This window comes from Miniopterus schreibersii (assembly GCF_964146895.1).
Source record: "Miniopterus schreibersii genome assembly, chromosome: 4".
Taxonomy (NCBI): Eukaryota; Metazoa; Chordata; class Mammalia; order Chiroptera; family Miniopteridae; genus Miniopterus; species Miniopterus schreibersii.
The window spans coordinates 29065781-29089755 of record NC_138105.1 but is presented as its reverse complement, the minus strand read 5'-3'; the positions used below and the strand labels follow the sequence as shown (position 1 = coordinate 29089755).

At 37.7% G+C, this 23975-nt stretch overlaps 1 protein-coding gene across 2 annotated transcripts in view; it reads right to left on the bottom strand.

Annotated features, from left to right (window-relative positions):
• Positions 1–23975, bottom strand: part of BLTP1 (bridge-like lipid transfer protein family member 1) — a 134961-nt gene that overhangs the window by 1798 nt on the left and 109188 nt on the right. The window contains exons 68-87 of one of the 2 annotated variants that reach the window (XM_081134323.1): positions 23027–23277; positions 22256–22471; positions 20701–20878; positions 19979–20174; positions 18173–18334; positions 17535–17674; positions 16254–16455; positions 14974–15174; positions 14183–14362; positions 12076–12213; positions 11146–11403; positions 9873–10023; positions 9310–9467; positions 9000–9192; positions 8574–8791; positions 5897–6148; positions 5033–5236; positions 3436–3630; positions 2855–2989; positions 1699–1864 (exon numbers count right to left, since the gene is read on the bottom strand). In XM_081134323.1, the coding sequence (XP_080990449.1) occupies positions 1699–1864; positions 2855–2989; positions 3436–3630; positions 5033–5236; positions 5897–6148; positions 8574–8791; positions 9000–9192; positions 9310–9467; positions 9873–10023; positions 11146–11403; positions 12076–12213; positions 14183–14362; positions 14974–15174; positions 16254–16455; positions 17535–17674; positions 18173–18334; positions 19979–20174; positions 20701–20878; positions 22256–22471; positions 23027–23277 (3794 nt within the window). The remainder of the gene's footprint in view (positions 1–1698; positions 1865–2854; positions 2990–3435; positions 3631–5032; positions 5237–5896; positions 6149–8573; positions 8792–8999; positions 9193–9309; positions 9468–9872; positions 10024–11145; positions 11404–12075; positions 12214–14182; positions 14363–14973; positions 15175–16253; positions 16456–17534; positions 17675–18172; positions 18335–19978; positions 20175–20700; positions 20879–22255; positions 22472–23026; positions 23278–23975) is intronic. The other variant, XM_081134324.1, reaches the window with a different exon arrangement.

Genomic DNA, 23975 nt, shown 5'->3' with positions numbered 1-23975 from the left:
TGGTGCCAGACCTCCAAACCACATTCTCTGTCACCAGCGTTATCAGTATTAAAATTGTCAATTTGATTTCTAGCTGCCTCTCTCCCACTATTTCAGTTAGGGGAAAGGGCAGTAATAAGCACTGATCTGCTAAAACTCTTAACAGTTACAAGCATTTTGTGTTAACTAACTTATTTAACCATTGTAACAACCCTACAAGGTAGGTAATACCATTTTCTAAATTTTTCTTATGAGGTAACTGAGGCAGAGGGTGGTTATTAGGTCCTTCAGGCAATGTCACTTAACCAGAAAACAGGGCTTAGAGCCACCACTCTTAACCATGCTATCCACTACTACACCATATTTAGTCTCATGGTAGTGTGCTAAAGTAAGGAATATATTTATGGCAAATTTAACTATTTTATCCTCATTTTAAATTAAAAGATACAACAGGTCCTTGAATAACACCATTTTGTTATAACTTGTAGGAACTTAATTAACTCTTGTTTATATCAAGTAGCCTATGGTAAAATGGTCTTCATTATATATTGTTTCCCTTAAAGTCACAGAATCAACTTATCAACCTTAGGGGATGACTTAACTAGTCCATTATATTTATTTAGGTTTACAAATACAAAACAGATTTTCTAAATAGTTTTCTGTATTAGGACCTTTGCAATATTTTAATATTTTTCCTAAGTACTGACACTGTTACTATTTCTTATGTGTTTATGTGCTATTAATACCAAAGTGTTTTGTTGATTTGGTTACAACAAATTTTGCTGAATACAAATTACTAACACAAAGTCACTTTCTGTTTATACAGGAGTCCACTGTATAATGGAGATTTTGTTAGTTTGGAATTATTTTGGTATAAGTATGTCTGAATAATGACCTTATCTAAATGAAATCTGTGTCATTCTGCAGGGTCAAGTGTGATAGACTTTTTTTGATACCATTATTCCATGAATCAGACAGTGATAATTTGATTAACAAAGCAGATGAGAGGAAAGGGGAAAATAATAGGAAGGTTGTGAGTGTTAATCACAAACAAGGACATACAAAGCAAGTACTGCTGGTTATAGCAGCAATTATAATTAAAATTAGAAAATACTTTCGAAATTACGATGTGAAAACAAGCTGATGTAATTGGGATCATGATTATAGTAGAACATGACTCAGTAAAGGAACTAGAATCTGACAGCACTAAATTCCACATTTCAGGGATGATTTTATATTGCTTCCTGTGTAAACAAAAGGACACTGTGACTGCTCTGTTCTATTACATTGTCATGATGTATGTGAGAAACTGTACAGTTCCTTAATGATGTATGACTTCTACTGAATCTTCCCAAACTAAGTAACAAAAGTTTATTGTAGCTACCTCAAGCACCTGAAAATAACATCTTGGTGAGACGGTGAAAAAATAATAGCCACTATGGAAGTAAGAGTTATTCTCACATTTTAGTGATTGACAGAATGTCACATAGTGGACAGCTAACCAGTGCTGAGCTGTTCCCAGTGTCTGTGCTTCTGCCTTGTCTAGAACACTTGCAAAAGCAGAAAGAAACAGCAAAAACAGCAGTCAGACGTTGTTGAGGTTATAGCTTCCAAATATATTTTTCAGTAAAAAATATTTAATAACCTAATACATAATTTATAACTTTTTCTCCTAATAATCCCATAGAATATAGGTAAATATATATACCCACTATTTACCTAAGAGTAGGCTCTAGATGCCACGTGTTGCACATAAAATCTCTCCAATCCACAGTGGTGTAAGTGATGCTGTCTTCTCTGTCTTTGTCAGAGGAGTTGTCATCATGTATAACGATTGGACTTTTCTGTCCTGGTCGAGTAGATAAAATCCGAGGTGGAAAAATGGCTATGATGAAAATAATAGATTAATATTGCAAATATATATCTTTTAAGTTTATTTTAAATCACTATATGAACAGGATAATTTGTTCCATTCCTCATTTAATTACATTTCTTAAAAAGTAATATTTTAAAATAAGCCTTAATAAGTGCCAATAATAAGTATTGCCTATAAAAAGCCAGTATCAAAGTTAATGCATTATCTTACAATTAGAAATAATGTCATAGTTTATTTTTTAGTAATAGCATGTGTTTTACATATATTTGTGGACCTAAAACTAATGGTAAAGAATGCTGACATTTATGTGATTAGCAGGCCTAGGGCACTGGACTTGACGGTTGTAGGTTTCCTAAAGAACAGCTATAGGTGAATGACTTATTTTAACAGCTTTATTGAGATACAATTCACAATAAAACCCATTCATTTAATGTGTACAACTCAGTGGTTCTAGTATGTTAATGGTGATACATATATTTGAACAGTGGTACTACCTTAGAAGCTGTTTACATAAGCAACCTTTTCACTCCATATAGCAAACATGCAAATCTTTTATGAAAGATGGAGTCTTTCTAAATTAGTGATCATAAATAATAGGTGACATGCTCCTTTTATTACATAGTTGTTTCTTTAGTCATTTCACTTGACTAGTCATATTTCTTCAACGAGGTTTTCTTTTCCTACTTTGTGAGAATCTCCTATAAGGCCTGATAATGTACATATGTGGTAACAGTTTGTAAAGTACAAAATACATTCAATGTGAGGCATGGTTAGAAAGAGTGTTGTGTGTGTCTAGCAGACACCCAGTCTGTTACACAGTCTTACTAATAGGTTATTTCTTTTCATTTATTTATTGATATTTGCAACTCATAAAGGAAGGAGACACATTCTGCTAATTTATCATTAGACCATTAAAAGTCCATATAAATGGCAGACAGCTGCCTTTCCTGAAGCTTGAAAGATAAAACACAACCCCCAAAACAAGAATATGCCACCCACCTTTTTCTTTCTCTTTAAGATAAGCCGACACTAAATCATGGAGAAACATGATGAGCTCAGCATCCATAGTCACACAAATGTGGTCAGTGAACTCTGTCACCACACTACATTCTACCTTCGGCTTCAGGCTGGCATCTGCAAAGGCAAAGTTCTTTAATAGTTAAGATTTCATGAAATAAATCCCTTTCTCTTCCTGTTAAGGGATTTACATGGGTCTGTGTAAATGCATCCACTAAAAGGCAACAATTGAGAAATGAGTATTTCTGTATGTGATTCACAGAATGATGATGGTTTACTGAGCACTTTATATGTCATTTATTCCTCATAAAAACCCTCTGAACCTCTTATTATCCTCCATTTTACTGAGGAGAAAGAGGGACAAGTGGATTAAATTATTTGCCACATGTCACGTGGCTGGTAAGAAAATAATTTTGACTCAGGAAATCACTTTATGTTATATAATTGTATAATTATATAATCAGATTATATTAATATTGCACAAATAACCTGTGGGAAAACAGTAGTTTGGAGTTCCTTTAGAATTTTCTTAGTCAAAAACTAAGGGTTGTTTTTCCACATACCCTGTAATGAAGGTTCTTGTGGTTCTTGAACATGAATGGATTTAAAGTCAAGCTGCATCCTTGGTAATGCAAAGATAGTCTCTGTTTCATGATTGTAGCTAGAACCTCCTCTGAATCCACTCAACAAACTGGAATTCTTCACCGTAGTGCTATTCTCGGTGTTATTAGCATCAACATTACGAAGTAGGTTTAGCTCTACATGCGCAATAATAAAGACAGTAAGAATCAAATTAAATCAACAGGCATTGATAAGCCTATAGCTTTCATGACACTATGATACAAGAACTTTTATCATTTCAAAAGTTGGAAAATAAACTCACATTTGAAAAACAGAGCCATATATAAGCTGTGATCTTGAGAATAGTTATATATATCTATATATGTAGACAGGGGTATAGACATATTTATATAAATAAATATAGGGCTATGTTTATATGTAGTGATTTATATTTGCATATACATAAATACACATACATAAGTAGTGATATATATCACTATTCTCAAGACTGAAGCTTTATAAGATGGTTTGGATAAATCCAATAATTCAGTCCATTTTTTTTTTTTTTCTTCTTGAACTTTAAAATGAATATTATTCTCAACTGAATTCATGTCTGAATTTAAGAGTTTCATTAATCTCCATACACTGAATCCTTCCCTCTTACAGAATCTGTGATTAAATATGATCCTGATCTTGAAATCAGGTCGAAGTCCTGATTTTCCGCAACATGTGCTATGATTATGGTTGTCTTATGAAATTAGCACTTTTCTAGTTACACAGATAGCAGTTTAGTATCCTAACAGCCCCTCCTTAGAATCCCAGCTGAAAAAGACCCCCTCCCCCGTACCGGAAGGCAGGACAGCCAATACCCGCCTACTCTCCTAATTTGCGTCCTTATCCTCCATTCTCAGAACAGTCTTGAATCCCTGGGGTTGCCTATTCCATAGTAACTGTGTTCCACAGGCCCAGGTCATCATCCTTCCCATTTTGAAAAGACACTTTTAAATAAAACATTCAAGTCTTAACACGTCTCAATCTAGTCAGCTTTCTAATACAAATGAAATTATTGTAAAAGCAGTAAACTTGAACATAAAACCACAAAATAAAAATTTTCATGACCACATTATACAAGACTGATGAATCAAATCAAATGAAAAAAACTCATCAAAACCACTCTCTTTAATTATGAATTCATAGGAATAATATTTAGTTTCATTTTATTTCATACTTCCAGAACCTTAAGTTTGTGGCACTCTATTACTTAGTTGTGTAATAACTCTCACAAGCCTCCAATGTTTAGCATTAGTAGGAAAATATTTTTCTAATAATCATAAAGTAAACTTAATTTCATTTATTTAAGCCAATTTTATTTTGAATGTTTTCAATTACATCTAAAGTAATTTAAGTCTGTGATATGTTGCATCACCGGGGTGGTGGTGAAACCATGCACTAATATTGCTACTTATGTCAGCAGGAGTAAAATGAAACTTGTTTAATTGGAGAAATGAAAATTCTCCCCCTACTTAAATTCTAAACAGTCAACAGAATCCAAAATAGAAAAAACAAAATAAAAAGCTCCAAAAAAATAAAACTTTTAACCTTCATTTCTTGTGGCTGTAACATAATGGAACCATTCTTTCACACTCGCTACTCCATGGGGTGGGTTTTCATGGCGACGCCTTGTTATCTTGGTTATTGTTGCCATAGGACTTTCCAAAGCACCACACGGTTTGGTAACCATGGTATTATGGCCCAGATGAAAATCCAATGTTTGTACAATATATGTAGAATGATCACTAGAGCCTAGAGGAAAAAAGTTTCTTAATGTATCAAACTATATTAAGATGCAAGAAAATAGTTGTGCTTAGAGCAACAGATTGTTGTGAAAATGTGTAAATAACTGAGGGAAAAAAATCACAATTTTTCTTTCTTTAGTTATAACTGGATTTATCCCCAGTAAGATGAAGAGTACCAATCATTTTTTTTTTTGGTCATCATTAAGAAACCACTGAATAAGAAATTCAAGCTGAAAGGAATTGGATCTATCACTGTAAACTGGGGTAAAAGCAGAGCCTTGCCCATCAAAGTCTTATGGTACAGTCTTAATGGCAGATCATCTCCTTACACTGCCACTGTCTCTCTTCTGTTCATGTTTATGTAAGAAATATTGACAATAACTACTATTATGAGTATGATCAGCCTTAGCCGCAGAAAATTTAATTGCCTAAGCAAGAAACAGAGTAGATGGCAAGTCCAGAAATAAGTCCTTTACCACGTCCCAGACTTTATAGACTGATTCATTGGCAGTGAACTCCTTGACATGTCAGGTACATGATAATAGAATGGACTTCAGAAATGTTATGATAGAAAACAGACAAAAGATATGAGAAAGAAAAATTAATCTGCCATGTATTATCACATCAGAAGATGGAAAGAGTAAAAGCTTGAAATGTCTCAGTTTACCATCCTCCCAGATCTTCTGAGCTTCGGTCCAAAAAGCAATGTTTGGTTCTTCTAAGTGAAAAAGGGCCCAGGATTTTGAACGGAAATTTGGACCATGGAAACAAGCTAGTGTCATGTGATTTCCATGTAAGCTCATCGATCCTCCAAACTGCATTCCATCTTCTGGTAACGGAATCTGGAATAAGGATATGTGGCATCCTGACACCACCTTCAGTACTCCAGGCCAGTGTCGATGGTGTGCGGCATCCAGCACTGCAAGAGAACCAAACAGGCTTGTCCTGGGTATCTTCCACAGGCACAGCCTCAAGGGTAATGCCAGGGAGCTGGGGCAGCAGGGCTCCTTTCTGCAGCTGCAGTGACTTGGATAAGGGATGAAAACCACCCAACCCTGGTTAACATTAAGCAGAAGCCAGTAAACATACAGTCTCAGGAAAGATGCTGCATAGGGATGGATACAACTAAGGAAAGTAGTAACTTGCTAATAATAATTGCAACTAACACTGTTGTAATAATTTACAAATGCTTGCATGACATTTTATACAGTTCTCACAGTAACTCTGTAAGCTAGGTATTTCACCTGGACCCTGTTCAAGTGAAGCAGAGGAGGGGTTAAGTAAACTAGCGACTAGAAGACTAGAAATCAAACGCAGACCCCCTGATTTTAAGTACATTTTCTTTTTTTTACTCTTTTGTAACCTGGCTACTCAAAAGTGAGGTCTGAGAACCATCAGCATCACTCAGAACATGTTCAAAATGCAGACTCTTATGTCCACCCCACACCTATGTATCAGAATCTGCATCTGAATAAGACCTCCGGGTATTTCAGATGCCTGGTCAAGTTTGAGAAGCATTCCTTTATATTTCCCACTTATTCCAGTAATGTCCTTTTGGCTGTTTTCCACAGCTCCGATTCCAGATCCAACCAGGGGTCATGTGTTGTATTTAGTTGGCATGTCTCTTTAGTTTCCTTTAATCTAAAACAATTCCCTGAGCTTGTCTGTTTTCCATGACAAGGACTTTTTAAAGAATCCAGGCCAGGCATTTTGGGAAAACTCCCCTCTGTTTATATATGCCTGATACAAATTCTAGTTTAAAGGAAATACAGAGACTAGAGGAACAAGAAAAATGGAACCACAAGGAAGCAAGTGAAAACTATGTAGAAGGCAGGACATTGTGCAGGACAATTGGCCAATCCTCTCAAATAAGTCAGGTCATTAAGAAAGGACTATGCTGAATTGAAAGAGAATAAAGGATCTGACCTGTGATCTTGAATGGGATATACTGGTTAGCATAGGTTTTAGCATAATTTTAGGTCAGTTGTGGAATATGGTCACAAGCTAGAGGAAATAAATTAGCAAAAAGGAAAGTGGGAGATTGTTGAGTGGAAAAGTATGAACAATATTTTTGTAAAAAGTACACAAACATATATAGGTGCACAGAAAAATATCTGAAGGTACATGCTCTCAGGTGTTCAACAGGGATCATTTTTAGATGGAATGGGATGCTTTTATTTTTTGCTTGTATGTATTTGTTAGTTTTTTTCAATGTACAAGTATTGCTTCTGTGATAATAAAAAGTTATTAAAAATTATCCTGACTCTAACAACTTTTTGCCGCTTTTTCCCCTATCACCCTAGTTAAAGCTACCATAACCTGTAATCTGAACTCCTGCAGCACCTCTTTACTATGGTAATGTAAGTATGTGTATAATGATGGTAATTACTACACTTGCTCTCCTTACTTCCCTCCTTAACCACTTGTAGTCTGTTCTCCACACAGCAGCCAGAGTGATGCTTTACAAAGGAATACTTTGAGAAAAAGTTAAGTAATATCAAATCTGTTTGAAAATCTCCAATAGCTACCCATCATATTAAAACTCTTATCTGTGGCCTGAGTTGAGGTCCAACATTTTCCTACTTGCTCACTGTTCCACACAGTGACCATCTTTATGACCCTCAAAGCAAATTTCCTCCTGCTGTGGGACCTCTGCACTCTCCATGAGCCCCTGTCCCTGGAACACTCTTCCCCCAGCCCTCAGCCTAGATCTTTCACTTGAGAAAAGGTTTCCCTGAGCCCCCTTCTAAAATACCCATCCTCACATACTTGTTCTCTATTTCCTTCCTCTGCTTCATTCCTCTTCTCAGCACCTCTCTCTACCTGAAACTGTCTTGCATTTTAGTTAATAACTTACTTATATGGTCTGTCTCTCCCACTAGAATGTAAACTTCATGAGGCTAGGAACTTTGCCCACTAGATCTATGCCTAAAACAGTGCTTAAGCACACAACGATGTTTAATAAATATTTGCTGATTGAACTACTGAGTGGAAATAATAATCTGCCTAATCGGGCACAGCTAATAAATTCAAACTGAGACATTCTGATTCCACAGCCCATGCCCTTAAGCAGAACATGGTATTGTCATAATTAGTATTCAGGAATGTGGTATACGGATGGTTTAGATGAGCAGTGGCAAGGGAGGAGATAAAAATGGTGACTTCTCATATGATGGCCTCGAGGCCCACTGGAGGGTGGGAATCAGATACGTTGCTGAGTGAACTGGAGAAGAGCATATGGATTGCTATAAGTATGGCATATAGTTACTATATGACTTTAAATGAAGATTGCAACACATTCATTGAGAGATCAGCACATACAAAGCCTTAGTTCTAATTCTTACACTGCTCTTGTGAACTTTTCTCTAGGTTATTCGTCACTGTCTTAGGTGGAAGATAAGGAACTGGTCCCCAGGTAGACAGAGCTCGTTTGCTGGTGTCAAACTGTTGCGTGAAAAATTCCTGGAGCTTCATTCCTATTTTTATCAGGTCTGGTGTGGTTGATCTTGATATCATTACTTGGAAAATATCCCACTTCAAATCTCCATGGACAAAAATTTCACTAGAATGTAAAACAGAGTCTTTATCATATAGCTTATAGAAAACAGTTTAAAAGTATAAGAAAAAGTCTCTTCCCCACCCAGCTTTTTCATTCACATTAATTGCATAACATAAAATCATTTTGCAACAAAATGATTTGCTTGTGTTTTCTCACTGGATGACAGAAAATATGTTCAGAGCAGTCATGCAAAGTCCCATTTCCTGAATACCTTTTATCACTTATGCTCGAATCCAGGGCACTGCACAGATTCACCTTCCACTCGTCCTGCAGCTTGAGGTCAGCGTTGCTGAAGATGCCCATGAGGATGCTGGAGCCCATGTAGTCCACCCGGGCCTCAGTGGAGCCCATCGTGATTTGAATTTTGTGACTGGGCTGCTGATTCGGGTGTTCAGAAATATGAGCTGAAATAACAATTATTTTTTACAGTAATGCCGAATGGAAAAACTCATCAAAGTAAGTTTTTTAAAAGTTTTTTTCCAATATGGATATTTTTCAGTTGTTGTAAAATTTCAACATACCAACCATCTCCAGGGCATTGACATCAATGGTCCCTCCAACGACCCCTCCCTTAGAGTCTAATTGGGATCTTCCAAGCCCAACAGACATGCTGATCTCTCTGTCGCGGTTACTTCCTACTGACAGGCGGCCCTGGCTCTTCAAACCACTTGTTGTCCAACTGAAAAAAGAAAAAGGTTATTAATTAGACATATGGCATCCAGGGTCATAAATTAAAACAAGAGTTAGGTGATTTCAAAAGAGTTTTTTTTAAGTTTATTATAAAAAACAGTAAATGTTTAATTATTAAAATTTATGAGGAGGCTTTCTGCTTAGCTAGAAAATTATGCAGCTTTACTTATAATTTTCTTTCTTTTTAGAACATATATTTCATGTTTTATATTTTAGTATCTTTAGGATCAGATTAAGCAATTTTCAGGATAAAGCAATTTAATATATTTTATCTACTGTTTTCACCTTATCAAACATTTCAGCATTAGAAAAAGGTTTTGAATTGCTTTAATACACTATAAGAAAAATTACAACTAATGATTAAATATATTTTCTTTGTATCTAAAGAGCTTACGTTGTATTTCCCATTACATTACTCATATTCATTTGGACGTTTAATTGCTTCAAGTTGATAGCAAACACGACAAGCGTTTCCCACGGGGTCCCTTGCTGACTTGCTGCTTTGTTTGATTTGTTAAAAGGAGTTGATGTTTTTGAAAGTGAATCTAAAAACAGAAAAATCAAATGCATATTTGTTCACACAAAGCAAAAACTATTCTTATCACTATAAGCCAAAAGCTGAAATACAATATTCTTGTATTATAGCTGAACATTAAATAGCTGTCATACTGCCTCTAAAAGAGTTACCATTTACTGACTGTTTAGCAGGTGCTGGCAGCCACACTTACTAAAAGCTTATAGAGTTCTGTATGAGTTCCTCATTACAGGAGGAAGTTCCAGGGTGCACAGAGTAGAACAGCACAGATCGTTCATCACCCTGGGTTCTCAACAGAGGAAGAAATCCCTACTGGCAAACAGAGGACCTGAAGGCAGGGACTGCTCTGAGATGCAGAGGGAGTGTGCCTATCTTCTGTGTCTTATAGACTCACGCACATCTTGAGTCCTGCATTTGCTCATTATACTCTAATCTTACCCTGTGACATGAACTCTATCACTCATTTTTATATATTCAGACACGAGTAGAGTGCTGAGCACATAGGAGTTCAAAAACCATGGGTGGATGAAAGAATGGCTGAGTGAATACAAAGATTAACTTTTTCAATATCAAATATCTTTTACAACATTGTAAGTTTGGTTTGCTTCTAAAAATAATGGTACATTGCGAAGCACAGATCGGTAGTTACGAGTAGTCATGGGGATATAAAGTACAGCACAGGGAATATAGTCAATAATACTGTAATAACTACACATGGTGCCAGGTGCGTATTGTAAATTATCAGGGGAACACTGTAAAGTATATGATTGTCTAATCACTATGTTGTACACCTGAAACCAATACAAAATAATATTGAGTGTAAACTGTAATTGGAAACAATTTAAAAAAATAACTGTACCATTTGGAGCACACTAACAATGTGCTCTCTCCTCTCTGCCTACCCCTTTTCAAAGCACCAAGCAACCCAGCTGTTTCTTCTGCTGACAGATACTTTGAAGTGTTTACTGTTTGGTTTGGTTTGGGTACCCCGCCCCACATACAACTTCCACCATCTTCCATAAAAACCTGCAAAAGTCTATCTCCCCGAAGGTGGGGCAGAAATCTGAGAATAACTAATTAAGGTTCTTATCTTAGGGGCATTGGAAGACCACTGATAACAAAGCAGTGTTACCTCTTCGAGGAACTGAAGAATCTGATACACTCCTGGATCTTATGGAAGCCGGGGACTTCAGGCTCTGTGCAGCTGTCCCTGGTGACATGGTGCTGTTTGTCATGTGCTCAGTGAACACGTTGGGTGACTGAGGCATGTGGGTGAAGGAGGCTGACTGACTTGGCTGCTCCCAGGTCCTGCAGTAAGCTTTCCTCGATGATTCTGGAGAAAGATGTTGGCTCACCCCTTCGATGGAATCAGGTGTCCCTGGGCCAGATGCTAACAGAAAAGTAGAAACAAATACAATTCATGGTAAAATCGGCATGTTATAAAATAATAAATTTCACCACTCTACCACTTCTAATCACATTACACACTTCTTCTAGTTCCCTATTTGACAAATGTGCAGAAGTTTAGTTTGCAAAGCACATTCCAGCTCGCTAGTTTATTTTTCTCAGAAACACTATGAGAATAGCTGGAGAGGTACTATGAAGGAATAGACCAAGAACAGGTTTCGTATACTTTGGATTGTACCATGCTAACTCTATCTTTCACTTACACAATATCTAAGACCCTGGGGGAAAATGCAGGCAATATGGTAGCATGTCCCCAACACTTTCTATTTTCCATGCTTAACTAACCACGATTTTAACTTGGTTACATGTATTTCTGCATTTCTAGATTTTACAAAGATTACAAAGTAATTGTTGTAAAACAAAAGTCAGCAGAATGTAGTGTCTGAGAGAGCAAGCTTTCTGTGAGCCACCATGCTCATGCATTCCCAGGTTTAGCACACTGGAGGGGCTCAGCAGACGCTTGTTGAATGAGGGAATGAGCTGCATGGCACAACTTACCAAGTAAGACAAAGTTTGTGTTACTTTGGGTCTTGTTACTATTGCAACCAAAATTAAAAGCAACCCAAGTATAATTCTAATTACTTAACAAGCTTACTTGGCAAATTTATAGTTTGGTCTCCAAGAAAGAGTCGTCTTGCGATACTTCTCCTATACCACGCTCTTGGAAATGCCAGAATTTCACTGAGCCGGCGCATATCATATTTAAAGGAAGCAGAACCTATGTCACAAACAGCTGATAAAGAAAATTTAGAACAGAAATAAAGAAAATTTGTTAGAACAGATTTCCAAAACCCTTAATATTTTCACATTGTATAATATGGCATGGTATTACACAACTGAATTATAAGTGTTACAATTCATGAAATACCTGAGTAAGTTGCACAGCATGATTAGTAAGGGATACTGTGTTCCTTCCACAAAAGAGAAAAATAGTGGTTTCTAACCCTTTAGTTCCATTCCTTTGTTAAGGTGAAGGCAAGCTGGAATTATCACTTTATCATGAAATTCTCAGAGAGGTTCTAAAGGCCGGTCTTATGGACAGCTTTCAACTTGAACAGAGGGCTTTTTTTCAAATATGGCAAATGAATCATGGGATGAGCTGGGATACACACTTCCTCAAAAGTGGCTGCAAATTAAGTAGCACTGTGGAGGAACTGCTGCTTTCCTCTAGACCAGGGGTGGGGAACCTATTTTCTGCCAAGGGCCATTTGGATATTTATAAACATAATCTGCAGGCCATACAAAATTATCAACTTAAAAATCAGCTATGAAAAAAGCTCCTAGATTTACTGAATTTCAAGTCCTGCCTGCAGTTGCCTTGACATGGCCAGACCAAATGATTTTGAGGGCTGTATTCTGCAGACAGGATGTTCCCCACCCCTGCTCTAGATAGAGCAGGACTGGTCAGTGGTCACTGCTGTGCAGGGAGCGAATGCAGCTCCAGCTCTGCCCTCCTTATTCCTCTGGGCCTCTGGAGGGTTTTCCCACCCAGGTCTCCCAAAGCCACGCCCATCAGCAGCTCCTACCCCACCCTTCCACTTAAATGCCCTGGAGGCACTTCCTTTTTCATTTTCTACCTAGGTTAGTGACCTCTGTCCCTTCTGTCACCTAGGCTGAAATTGTGAAGCATCCTGTCTCTGCTGCTCTGCACAAACTCTGTCTCCAAGCTTATGGATTCTCTTCTTTCTCTAGACACCATTCCCTCCTCTCCATTATTGTCACATCCAGCCTTCAGCCCCTGCTGCTAGTTCAACAGCCTCCCCACGCATCTTCCCTCCCATTTTTCATACTGACATGAATTCTTTCTAAAATACCCATTTCTTATATATATGTATATATATGCACACACACATAGATGTTTATTTTATAATCCATATAAAATTTTGTCTTTTTGTGTGGTCAGAACACTTAAGATGAGATCTATCCTCTCAAAAGATTTTTAAGTGTGCAATACAGTCTGTTATCTCTGGGGACAATGTTGTCATCCCATTTCTCAAAAACCTCTAATGGCTTCACTGCCCAAAAAATCAATGCTACCTGTAGCCCAGCATACAAGTCACGTGCATGTGTACTACTAGCTTTGTAACTATGGGCAGATCACTTTAAAAAAAAAAAATGTTTTTATTGATTTTTTTTAAAGAGAGAGAGGAAGGCAGAGGGGGAGAGAAACATCGATCGCCTGTCTCCTGCACAACCCCTACTGGGGACTGAGCCAGCAACCAAGGCATGTGCCCTGACTGGAAATTGAACCAGAGACCTCTTGGTGCTTGGGACAACACTCAACCCAACTGAGCCACACCGGCCAGGGCCAAATCACTTTTGAGTATTTAAAATTAAATGCATGTGGAACATTTTTAACTCATTCCTCTTTAGTGTTTTAAGAATTTGCAATTAGAAAATCAAATTAAAAATTAGAAATTTTACCCATTCATGGTAGAGAAGTGAAGAGAAGAGCAGTTTTAGGTGACTTAATGACGCACATTCTAGCCTTTAGGTGATATTTCTGTGTATTTATCTAGAAGTCATATTTCTAACACTGATTATTTGAACTGAGAGCATACACTAGGCTGGACTGTCATTCCTCTCCTTTATCACTAAAAGCCTCATATTATTAAATAAATGTAATACTTAAATGCTGTTAAAAAGGAGCCCCTTAATTCTGGAAAATAATATTTAAATTAAAAAACTATAAAATTGAATACCAGATATATTTATTAGTGTGGTGTCCATTTTGCTTGCAGACTTGTTTACAGACTGACTTTCAAAGAACGAGGCACCTCCTGAACGCCTTATCCGAGACAAACTCACTTTTACAAACTCAAGGTTTATACTTAGTGAGTCTTTTCGACCAGTGACTGAAGTGGGGTCTTCATCCACATTCCCTTTGAAAAACACACACACCTACATGAGTACATATACACACACACATACATGAGTACATACACATAAATGCGTACATGTACATGCACACACAACTATCTAGTTCCATGAAATTATCCAAAATACTAGAACTAAACACATCAATTAAAATCATTTAAAATGAGGTAAAAACTTAAGCAGAATGCTCTAATGAGTATTTTAAGTGGCAAATCTGCACTTTAAAATGTCAGTGAAATTTAAGTTCTCTAATAGTAATAATAATAATAATGTCTTATTTTAAATTAACAAACATGATGCACACACTTTAAAAATTTACTATTTGTAGAATGTACTTTCTTATCCAAATAAACCCATATCAGAATAAATTACTGTACTGTGTATATCACTTATAAAATATTCTGAGTTTTACAATTCTTATATAATTTATTTACCTGAATTATTTATTGCATATTTCTACTTATTTGTAGAAACAGGATAGATATTATCAAAAGAAAAAATTAGTAAGTATCTGATCTTGTTTTATATCCATTATTAAAGGTATCATGATTTCTGAAAAGATCAAAGCTTGAAAAGTGCTCTAAAGTTGAGAAAGATGCAAACATGCTAAGTGTACCTAAGCCTCCTGACCCAGATGTGAGGCCAGAAACAGCAGTCTTCTGTTTTCCAGCTCCATAAGGGTGAAACACGTAGAGGGAGAAGTCAGACATGCAGGCAGTGAAGCTCAGCCCAGAGGAACTGCTGCTAGAAGTGGTCAGATCTGACTGACTGCTGCTGTGCCGACTTCTGCCAAGAGGGCTGCCCAATCCTGACGAACCTGCCATCAACACAGACATCCAAAATCTTTACCAGCCACAGAAAATTAAAAATGCCTGTCACTAACACAGTCTCAAGAGCCAACCAAACATGACTTAAAAATAAAATAGAAATATTCAAATGTGCACTCAAAGACAGATTTAATCCATGAAAACAAAATGAGGTCTTAGATGTGCTTTCTAATTAATTTAGTTGGTCAACCATGTTGAATACTCTGAAACATTCCTTTATACGTATGACTAGCCAACTCCATGGCCTCCTGTTTCTTCTCTCCTTTGCACCACTGGAACAGGCCACAGAAAAGGCACAAAATATTGGGTTTTAAGCAAAGGGGGAGAATTGGACAAACTGTAAACAAGTCCAATCAGACTGCTGAGGTTCACATTCCAGTAAGAAACAGTGCAAACAGAGCGAATGCAGAAAGTTACACCTTTTGCAACAGTACAAATGGACCTAGAGGGTATTATGCACAGTGAAATAAGTGACTCAGAGAAAGACAAATACCATATGATCTCTCTTACATGTGGAATTTAAAGAACAGGATAAACCAACAAACAAAATAGAAACAGACACACAGATACAAAAATCAGACTGACAGTTGTCAGAGCAGAGGGGACTTGGGGGCTGGGTGAAAAAGGTGAAGGGATTCAGAAGTGCAAATTGGTAGTTACAGAATAGTCATGGGGATGTAGAGTACAGCACAAGGAATACAGTCAATAATATCGTAATAGCTGTGTACGGTGCCAGGTGTGTACTTGAAATATCGGTGGAACACTATGTAGTGTATATGACTGACTACTATGCTGTACACCTGAAACTAGTACAAAATAATATTGAATGTAAACTGTAATTGAAAAAATAAAAGAACCGCTATGCAAAAAATATATATATAAATATATGCAAAAAGTAAAGATCTCTCTCTTAGAGAACCAAGTGTCCTCAGTGGCAAAACTTACCATGAGTGGACAGGCTGATTCCCACTCTGCTTTAAACATGAACAATGTGAGGCCAACAGAATAGAGCATTAAATAGTACTTGGCTGTATACTGGTGGGATAAAAGGATGTTTAAGGAAACATACCTGGGGTTCCTGTCTTGCCTGCAGAGGTCTTTGCTCCACTCTGAGTGACATTACCTCCAGGGGATGAAGTCTCGGCAGGACACGAGGTCCCTAAAGTCTCCAGTTCCCCCCGGTTTGAAGAGAACACCAGGTCCAGGGATGGCAGCTTCAGCATGCATTCTACTCTTGACACTGGTAAACAGCTGAACTTGATCTGTGAGGGCTAAAGTGCAGAAAGCCAAAAATAAAAAAGGTTCTAGGTTAAACAATTTCACATTGGATTCTAAAAATTACATTTCGATTTTGGTCCACATATATAAAATTTACTGACACACAAAAAAACTTTGTGTTTAATGTACTAGCTTTTACAAAACAACACATGACACATTAAGCAATGTATTAACAAAATGGTATCATCTTTAAAAATCTAAATATTTGAGGAGCTATATCTGAGTGATAAATATTTAGATATTTAGATGATTCAGACCATTAAAGATGTTTATATTCACATTATACTTGTTCATAATCAAGTACAGGAAGTAATTTCCCTTATACTAAAATTTAAAAAGACTTACATTAATAAAAGTTTATAAGCTCTCAAGCCCTTACCTGTTAAATATTTTCATCAGATCTTGAAAAAAGCTAGTGCAAAACACCAGAAGGGAGCTCTGGCCAAATTGCTGCTGGAGAAAATGGTCTGAACAGATGACCACTAGCTTTTCTTTTATTCTTGAGATTGATCATCAGATTTTAATTGAGGGTAAACTAAACCCTCAAGTTTAGATATGAGTAGTTTTCAAATACTTTTACTAAATGGATTTAATCAGATGCTAACATAAACTCCCAAAGGCCCATTGAAAGGACTGCATTTTAAAGTAAAATGTTAAATAAAAATTACATAACTCTTAGCAGAAACCTAACAAAGGCATTACTGTGATTTTATACCTCAATTACCTTTATATGTGCCCCAAAGGACCACAATGGCAAGAAGCACAGGTGCCATACTGAAAAAGGCATATAATGCTAAAAAACAGTTTTAACTTACATATGTAACTTAACTTACTTTTGCCACAAAAGTATGAAATCTAAATTTTGAAAGCCTTCCTCAGAAGAAAAGTAAACACACACACAACTATACATGTACTTCCCCAAGGTTCCAGCAACCTGTCAGCCTTGATACATACAAAGGTCCGGGAGCCCAAGAAGAAAAAAATTTGAAAGGGAAATAATGTTGGGAAGGTTCAAATAAGCTTAAAAAACACATTTTTCTCTAAAACAGCAAGAATAAGTGATATATCTCACCTGTACACGCACGTAGACCACGACATCCACTGGGAAGGAAGAGTAAGCAGACGTGGAGGACGACACTAACGATGTTGTTGACTCTTCCATAGGGTCTGGAATCTCAAAATGCCCCATGTCTTCATCTTGGGAGCTGACAGCTATTAAAATAGTGAGTTTTAAGTTGCACCATTAGGACAAGGGCCAGTACTGAGCTCAGGGCTATGAACACACAGCAACATTTGCTTCCACGGCCCATCATGCCACACTTCTTTCCCCAGTCAAACCTCTTGCTCACCTTCACAAACCCAGATCCCCAACCCACCCCGCTGCTACACCAAACACCCAAAAAGGAACAGCAATTACGCCTTTGCCCCAAGGACTTTCTAGTCTAAGAGATACATCAGGACCCAAGGACGTGATTTTGTTATGAACTGGCTGTGGCTATGGAAAATCCTACAACCTCACCAGAACTTAGCTTCTTCACTTGTAAATGAGGACCAGATGATCTCTCAGGTTCTTTCTCAGTTCTATAATTCTTTTATATTATCACTGAATATACTAAATAATAATATGTAATGCCATTACAAAATCCTTCTAAGTACTAGGACCCCAAAGTATATGTAATGGGGAAGTAAGTCTGTAAGGAGGGTACTCACTTGTGTAATTCCTCTCAATCGGTGTGATTGGGATAGTTTCCAGAGCCTTTTCCAGAAAGTCTAACAGGCAGGGACTGATCACCATTTCCTCTGGCAGTGACTGAAGCGCTACCCAGGCATATAACTTGGCTGTTTTGATTCCTCCACTTCCTTTTCCTTTGGCTAGAATATTGATAAATGTGAGGTGAATTTAAGAAAATATATGATAATTTTGTGAGACATTAGAGTTATATGACAGTTTAATCAGGCAAAGCACCTTATACGTAAAACCATACAAGAATGTAAAAAAGAGAGCAGGTTGATGGAAATGATATATTAATGTTAGAATACAAAGATGACTAAGGATGTAGGTAACACAAGTTATTCCTACTTGCTCTAGCTCACAAATTTTGGTTCAGCTTTTCAAGTTTATACTTTGCTACGTTTCTCTTAAGCATTATTTTGTCCACTTAGGATACAGAGAACTGACAATATTTTGTGGCAAGTGAAGAAAATGTCATTATTTTCAGGCTTCTGTATGTTCTTGCTGTCCTCAGCTCATACATATTTACAATGCTTCCCTACATGGGCTGTCATCTCTTTCCTTCTACCTAATTAAATATTTCCACATCAGTAGAATGAGTGTAACAGCTATCTCAGACTTAGCTAATTTTGGCTTAGGTTTCCAACTCCAACATATATTAGTTTTGTAAACCTAGGAAGAAATTCAACTTCTATGAGCCTTAATTTTCCACATTTATCAAATAGGAATAATCATATCTGTCCTGCACGTGGTGGACATAAGCGTGCCTTGTCGACTGAAAATGATAGAAAAAGACTGGCATTCTTATCATATTACCGGCTATTTTAAAAGATTTATGTATCAAGTTCCATCTCCCAAATGAAACTGTTACAAATAATTACTTTCCAGTCTGACATTCCCCGTTTTGGAAATTCTATACAGGAAAGGTGATATTCATGTGGTGTGGTACCCAGATTCAGAATAGCTTCTAACGGTCCTGGCCCCTGGCACTCATGCCCCTGTGTGGTTCCCTCCCACACTGAGCAGAGCTGAGGTGCAGGATCAATAGATATTGTAGAAGGGATGGTGCATGACTTCTAAGGTTAAGCCACAAAAGATGGGGCTGCTTCAGCCATACTCTCATTGGGATTGCGCCTTTTGAAGGACACCAGCTGCCCTGCCATGAGAACAGGCCAGCAGCCCAGCAGGGAAGCCCACGGGGGGAGGACTAAGGCACAGTGTGCCCACCACGTGCAGTGGGACATGATGGGCACAGGTGCCTGAGACTCAGCCAAGAATTCAGATGACACAGCCCTAGCCAACATCTTGACAGCAACTTCGTAAAAATCAACCCGGCCAAACTGCTCCTGAATCTGTGATCCACAGAAACTGTGTTTGAGGCTACAAGCCACCAAGTTTGGGCAGCGTGTTAACCAGTCATAGGTCACAGTGTGGTCTAGTCCAGTGTACTCTGTCTTGTGTAAGCCTGATGTTTTCATTTAGATCACCAGCTCCCAGACTGGAACTACATGCAATTTTTTCTAAATATGCATAGATCTAAAAAATTAAGTATTTAGTATATTAAGTTTATTTTAACAACTGATATTCTAAGGTAATAACAATTTGAAAAATAGCCCAAAGTAGTTGGCTTACACTTCCATCTATGAATTTTGTACTGTCATTATTAAGTCTATTTCCTCTTTTCTTAAACATGTGAATTTGAAAGTCTCAATAGAGCAAGTAGGTGATGACAAAACATTAAGGTATGAAAAAAAGTAAAAGTCAAGTACATTTTCCTTCAATACCTGAGGGAATAGGTGGGGGCTGGGGAGGAAGTAAGGTGTTAGTCTTGCTCTGGACAGTGCAAGGTAAAGGAGAAGGAGAGGCGGCACTATCTTTCATACCAGACAGCTTGGACTCTTTAGACAGTGTTCTTGGCAAGGAAGACCCTCGGGAGGCGTTAGGTGATTCAGTCTTTAGTGTCTTGGAATTGTAATGCAACTGTATTGGAAAAAATAAACTTTCAAAGTTAAAATCATGCAGATGAGAAAAACCAAGAAATTCAGGAAAATGTGTAGCATGAACACGGGCCCAGGAGTCAGAAGACCCAGGTCCTGTGTTTGCAAGTTAGTTCTGTGACCCTGGCACATTTCTTAGCTTTCTTCCATTTTCAGAACTAAAAAGGCCACCCCAAATAATATTTAAAGTTATTTCCAGCTTAACATTCTAGGATTCTGTAATTCTAGAATCTAAAAAATAGTTGTTTCATAAAATTGCACTAGGCAAGGCTTAGCAAACATGTTATGAATATCAGCATATGAAAAATAAAATTAACTTCTTTCTGCCCAACTTTGGTGGGGAAATCTATCTAAAGAAAGTGACAACCTGCACTTCGGATGTTTGTATGCTAGAGAAAACCCTTGGAAAGGCTCGCTTTCATATAAATGGTGAAGGAAGTGCATGTATGATAGAAAATAAGCACTGATACTAATAATCTCATCTCACATCCTAGACATAAGGTTTATACCTTTACATCGACTCCAGGGATATAAAAGACTGTTGTTTCCAAGTCACTTGGCTTTGTCTGCAACGACGATGGCACTTTCTTGCCAGTCATTAAATGGGTGGTAGAAGCATAATTAGTTTGAAACTTCTTTTTTGAAGGTGAATCTTGATCTAAACTCCTGGAACTTCTATCATAACTCCTATAAAGTAAAAAAAAGTTTTATCTTTTTCATTTATTTATCCTCACTCAAGGATATTTTTTCCACTGCTTTTCAGAGAGAATGGAATGGAGAGAGAGAGAAACATTGACGTGAGAGAGGGACATCAATTAGTTGAGTCCTGTAGATGCCCCAACCGGGCTAGGGATTGAGCCTGCAACCATGGTATGTGCCCTTGACCAGAATCAAACCCAAGACCCTTCAGTCTGCGGGCTGATGCTCTAACCACTGAGCCAAATCAGCCAGGGCTGTTTTATCTTTTTTAAAAATTACATTTCTCTCCTTTCCTTTTGTTTAAAATCAAACTGTTATTTATACAGTAAATGGAATGTCATCACTCATTAATGAAGCTGAGAAAGTAAAGCTACTCTGTCTCCAGCCAAACCAACTAATGCCTCGCACAGTGACGTTTCTGCTCTATGGTCCATAATACACAGCACAATTACTTTTACTCTCACCTGAGGTCACGACTGTTTCTCGTGAACACAGTAGGTTTAACCAAACAAAATTGCCCTTTACAGAGGTAAAACCAATGGAATATCAGCAAATTACTGTGGTTTGTTATGGTTCAACTCAAAATAAATAGTCTTTTATCATCGCTACTACCTTTGTAAAAATTTAACTTTGTATCTTGTGATTTTTATAAAAGCTTCCTTAAACCATTTAAAGACTCCTTATTTCAAACATAGGAAAAGTAAACAGATGGTATAATGAGCCCAGATCCTTCTCCCAGCTTCAAGGACTGTCAGCATCCACCCTCTGGTTCCATATGCCACCTACCCAATCATTATTATCTTCTTATAATTCTCTTTTAGATTAGAAAAGAAAAACAAAATTTCAAAGAAAAAATAATCTAACGTAAAGCCTGTTTACAAGCATTGATTACTCACTGATGGACACAAATGGTAAAGCTACAGTTACACCTGGACAGTACCCCAGCACACAGAGGCCCTTCATGCAACTGATCCAGTCTTTCTTACATCTTTACTTTATCAAAACTCTCAATAACCAAACATTCCTGAGTACTGCACTGCTCTCTAAAATAGAAGCATGCCCAATACAAGGTCAGAGACCAACCGAGAAATTCATTCTTGTTTAAAGGAGAATTCCAAAGATGTAACTATTTTAAAGAATTTTCTAGAATCTAAATCAGACATCCATTTCTAGTTGCCAAAAAATGTAATACACTTGTCTAAAGAAATAGAATGTTATTCAAATAACCACTCACATTTTAAGTATGATTAAATCTATTCTTTCAATCTGCATTTCGGGAGGTGGGGGGGGAAGTCTGTTTACGCTATATAAATAGTATTTCTAACAAATGAAATTACATGTACCCCCATCTGACCAGTTTCTTACCTTCTCAAGCTTATATCATCATGTTCTTGTAGGAGTGTGGTTGGGTGAAGCACACATTTTCCACTATCAATTTCAACCCGTATGTCCAGTTCAAAGTCAATATTTCTCTCAGTAGCTGTGCCGCTGAGGCTCCGGTTCACAGGAGCTGAGGGCCAGCGCTCTGTAAATAGCTGGTGAACAGCAGCAAAGCCTGTGGCTTTTTTACGAGACGTATGTCTGCAGAAAAAACAACTGGTCATCACACTGCAGGGAAGTGGGAAGAGTTTTTAACAAACTATTCTCCAACATGCTATGTTAGCAACAGTCTACGAATAAATTGTACTAGTTTATAAATTCACACAAAATACTCAATGAGCTCATACAAACTGAAGTTTTCCCCAAGTGTAACAAAGTCACATTTTATTCAACAACTATTTTCTGAGAGCTACTACTGTGTGCCCAGCCATGTGCTGAGTGGCAAGGACACACACGCTATCACTGCTGTGGAGGAGGCAGAATATGAATGTGTGCACCACACTCACTTTTGGGAGGAGATGCAATTTTGCAAATCTTCCCAGATTTTATTAAAAGGCAGTAGTACAGGAAAAAAGCCCAGCAGTGCCAGATGAAGCTAAACTACGTTAGTAAACCATGGACATGTCTCTCAGTCTCACTCTGTTGGGCACATTAAGATGTTTTTCTGTGAAAGTTAACAGTTATATATAATGCTTTAAGCTTGGTCCTAGATTTAGAAATGCTACCCAAGGATCTTAACACAAAAAGGCTACTCACGAGGGTTTCCTGTAAATATAAAACCTTTCCCTCTCGTGCTCTTCGTCCTTTTCGTCCTTCTCAGAATCTTCACTCGTGGAAGACAAACTGTCATCCCGTCGGCCATCTTCAGGTTGGAAAGTGACGCCTGGAGAAAAGCCTGGAGTTTTGGGAGAGCTGAACACAGAATGCGACCCTTCGCTGGGGGATGTGTAATGGGAGGGACCATCGATGGCAACTGACAAAAGGTCCAGTTCTGTCTCCTCCGGAAACTGATCGTAAGAGGAGGAAACATGAATCAGGTTCACATTATGAATCTCTTCTCAATTAAAAATGAAAAAGACATACGATTAAGCACTTAAAAATTGTCTCAGAGTCAAATTTCCTCACTCTGAATGGAGAGGAAGGTCAGATTTGTGAACTTATGAAATGGCTCAGCAAGAAAGGAAGCAGAAGGTCAAACCACAGAAAGTCACACCACCAACATACTAAACACCAGAGTGAAACCTTACTCAGATAAATGTAAATCATCATATTAATTAGTATGAAGCGTAAGTTAAACATGCTGCAGAGACAAGGAAGCAATGATCAGCTGTAATCACAGGGCAGGAGGGCATGGTGATGGAAGAGGTGCGCCCTCATGTAGCTACAGCCCTTGTAGGGGCCTTTGCTGGATACACCCTGTACAAAAGCGGCCTGAACGGTTGACAAAAGCAAATAGCTTCGGAAATAAACATATTACTCAATCAAACTTAGGAATGCTATTAAATATTAGGGTGACGAGACACCCTGTCACTAACTGAGGATTGCAACCTGTGGCCTTTGCATTTAACTAGATCAAAGAAACAACAAAACTTCCTATGACCTACTTTCAATTCCCAATTTGGAGAGTTGTTTGACTATCCTTTGAGAATGTGATAAGCCTCTGTCAAGTGTAATGTGCAAGGTGAGCAATTTATTGCTGCTACTA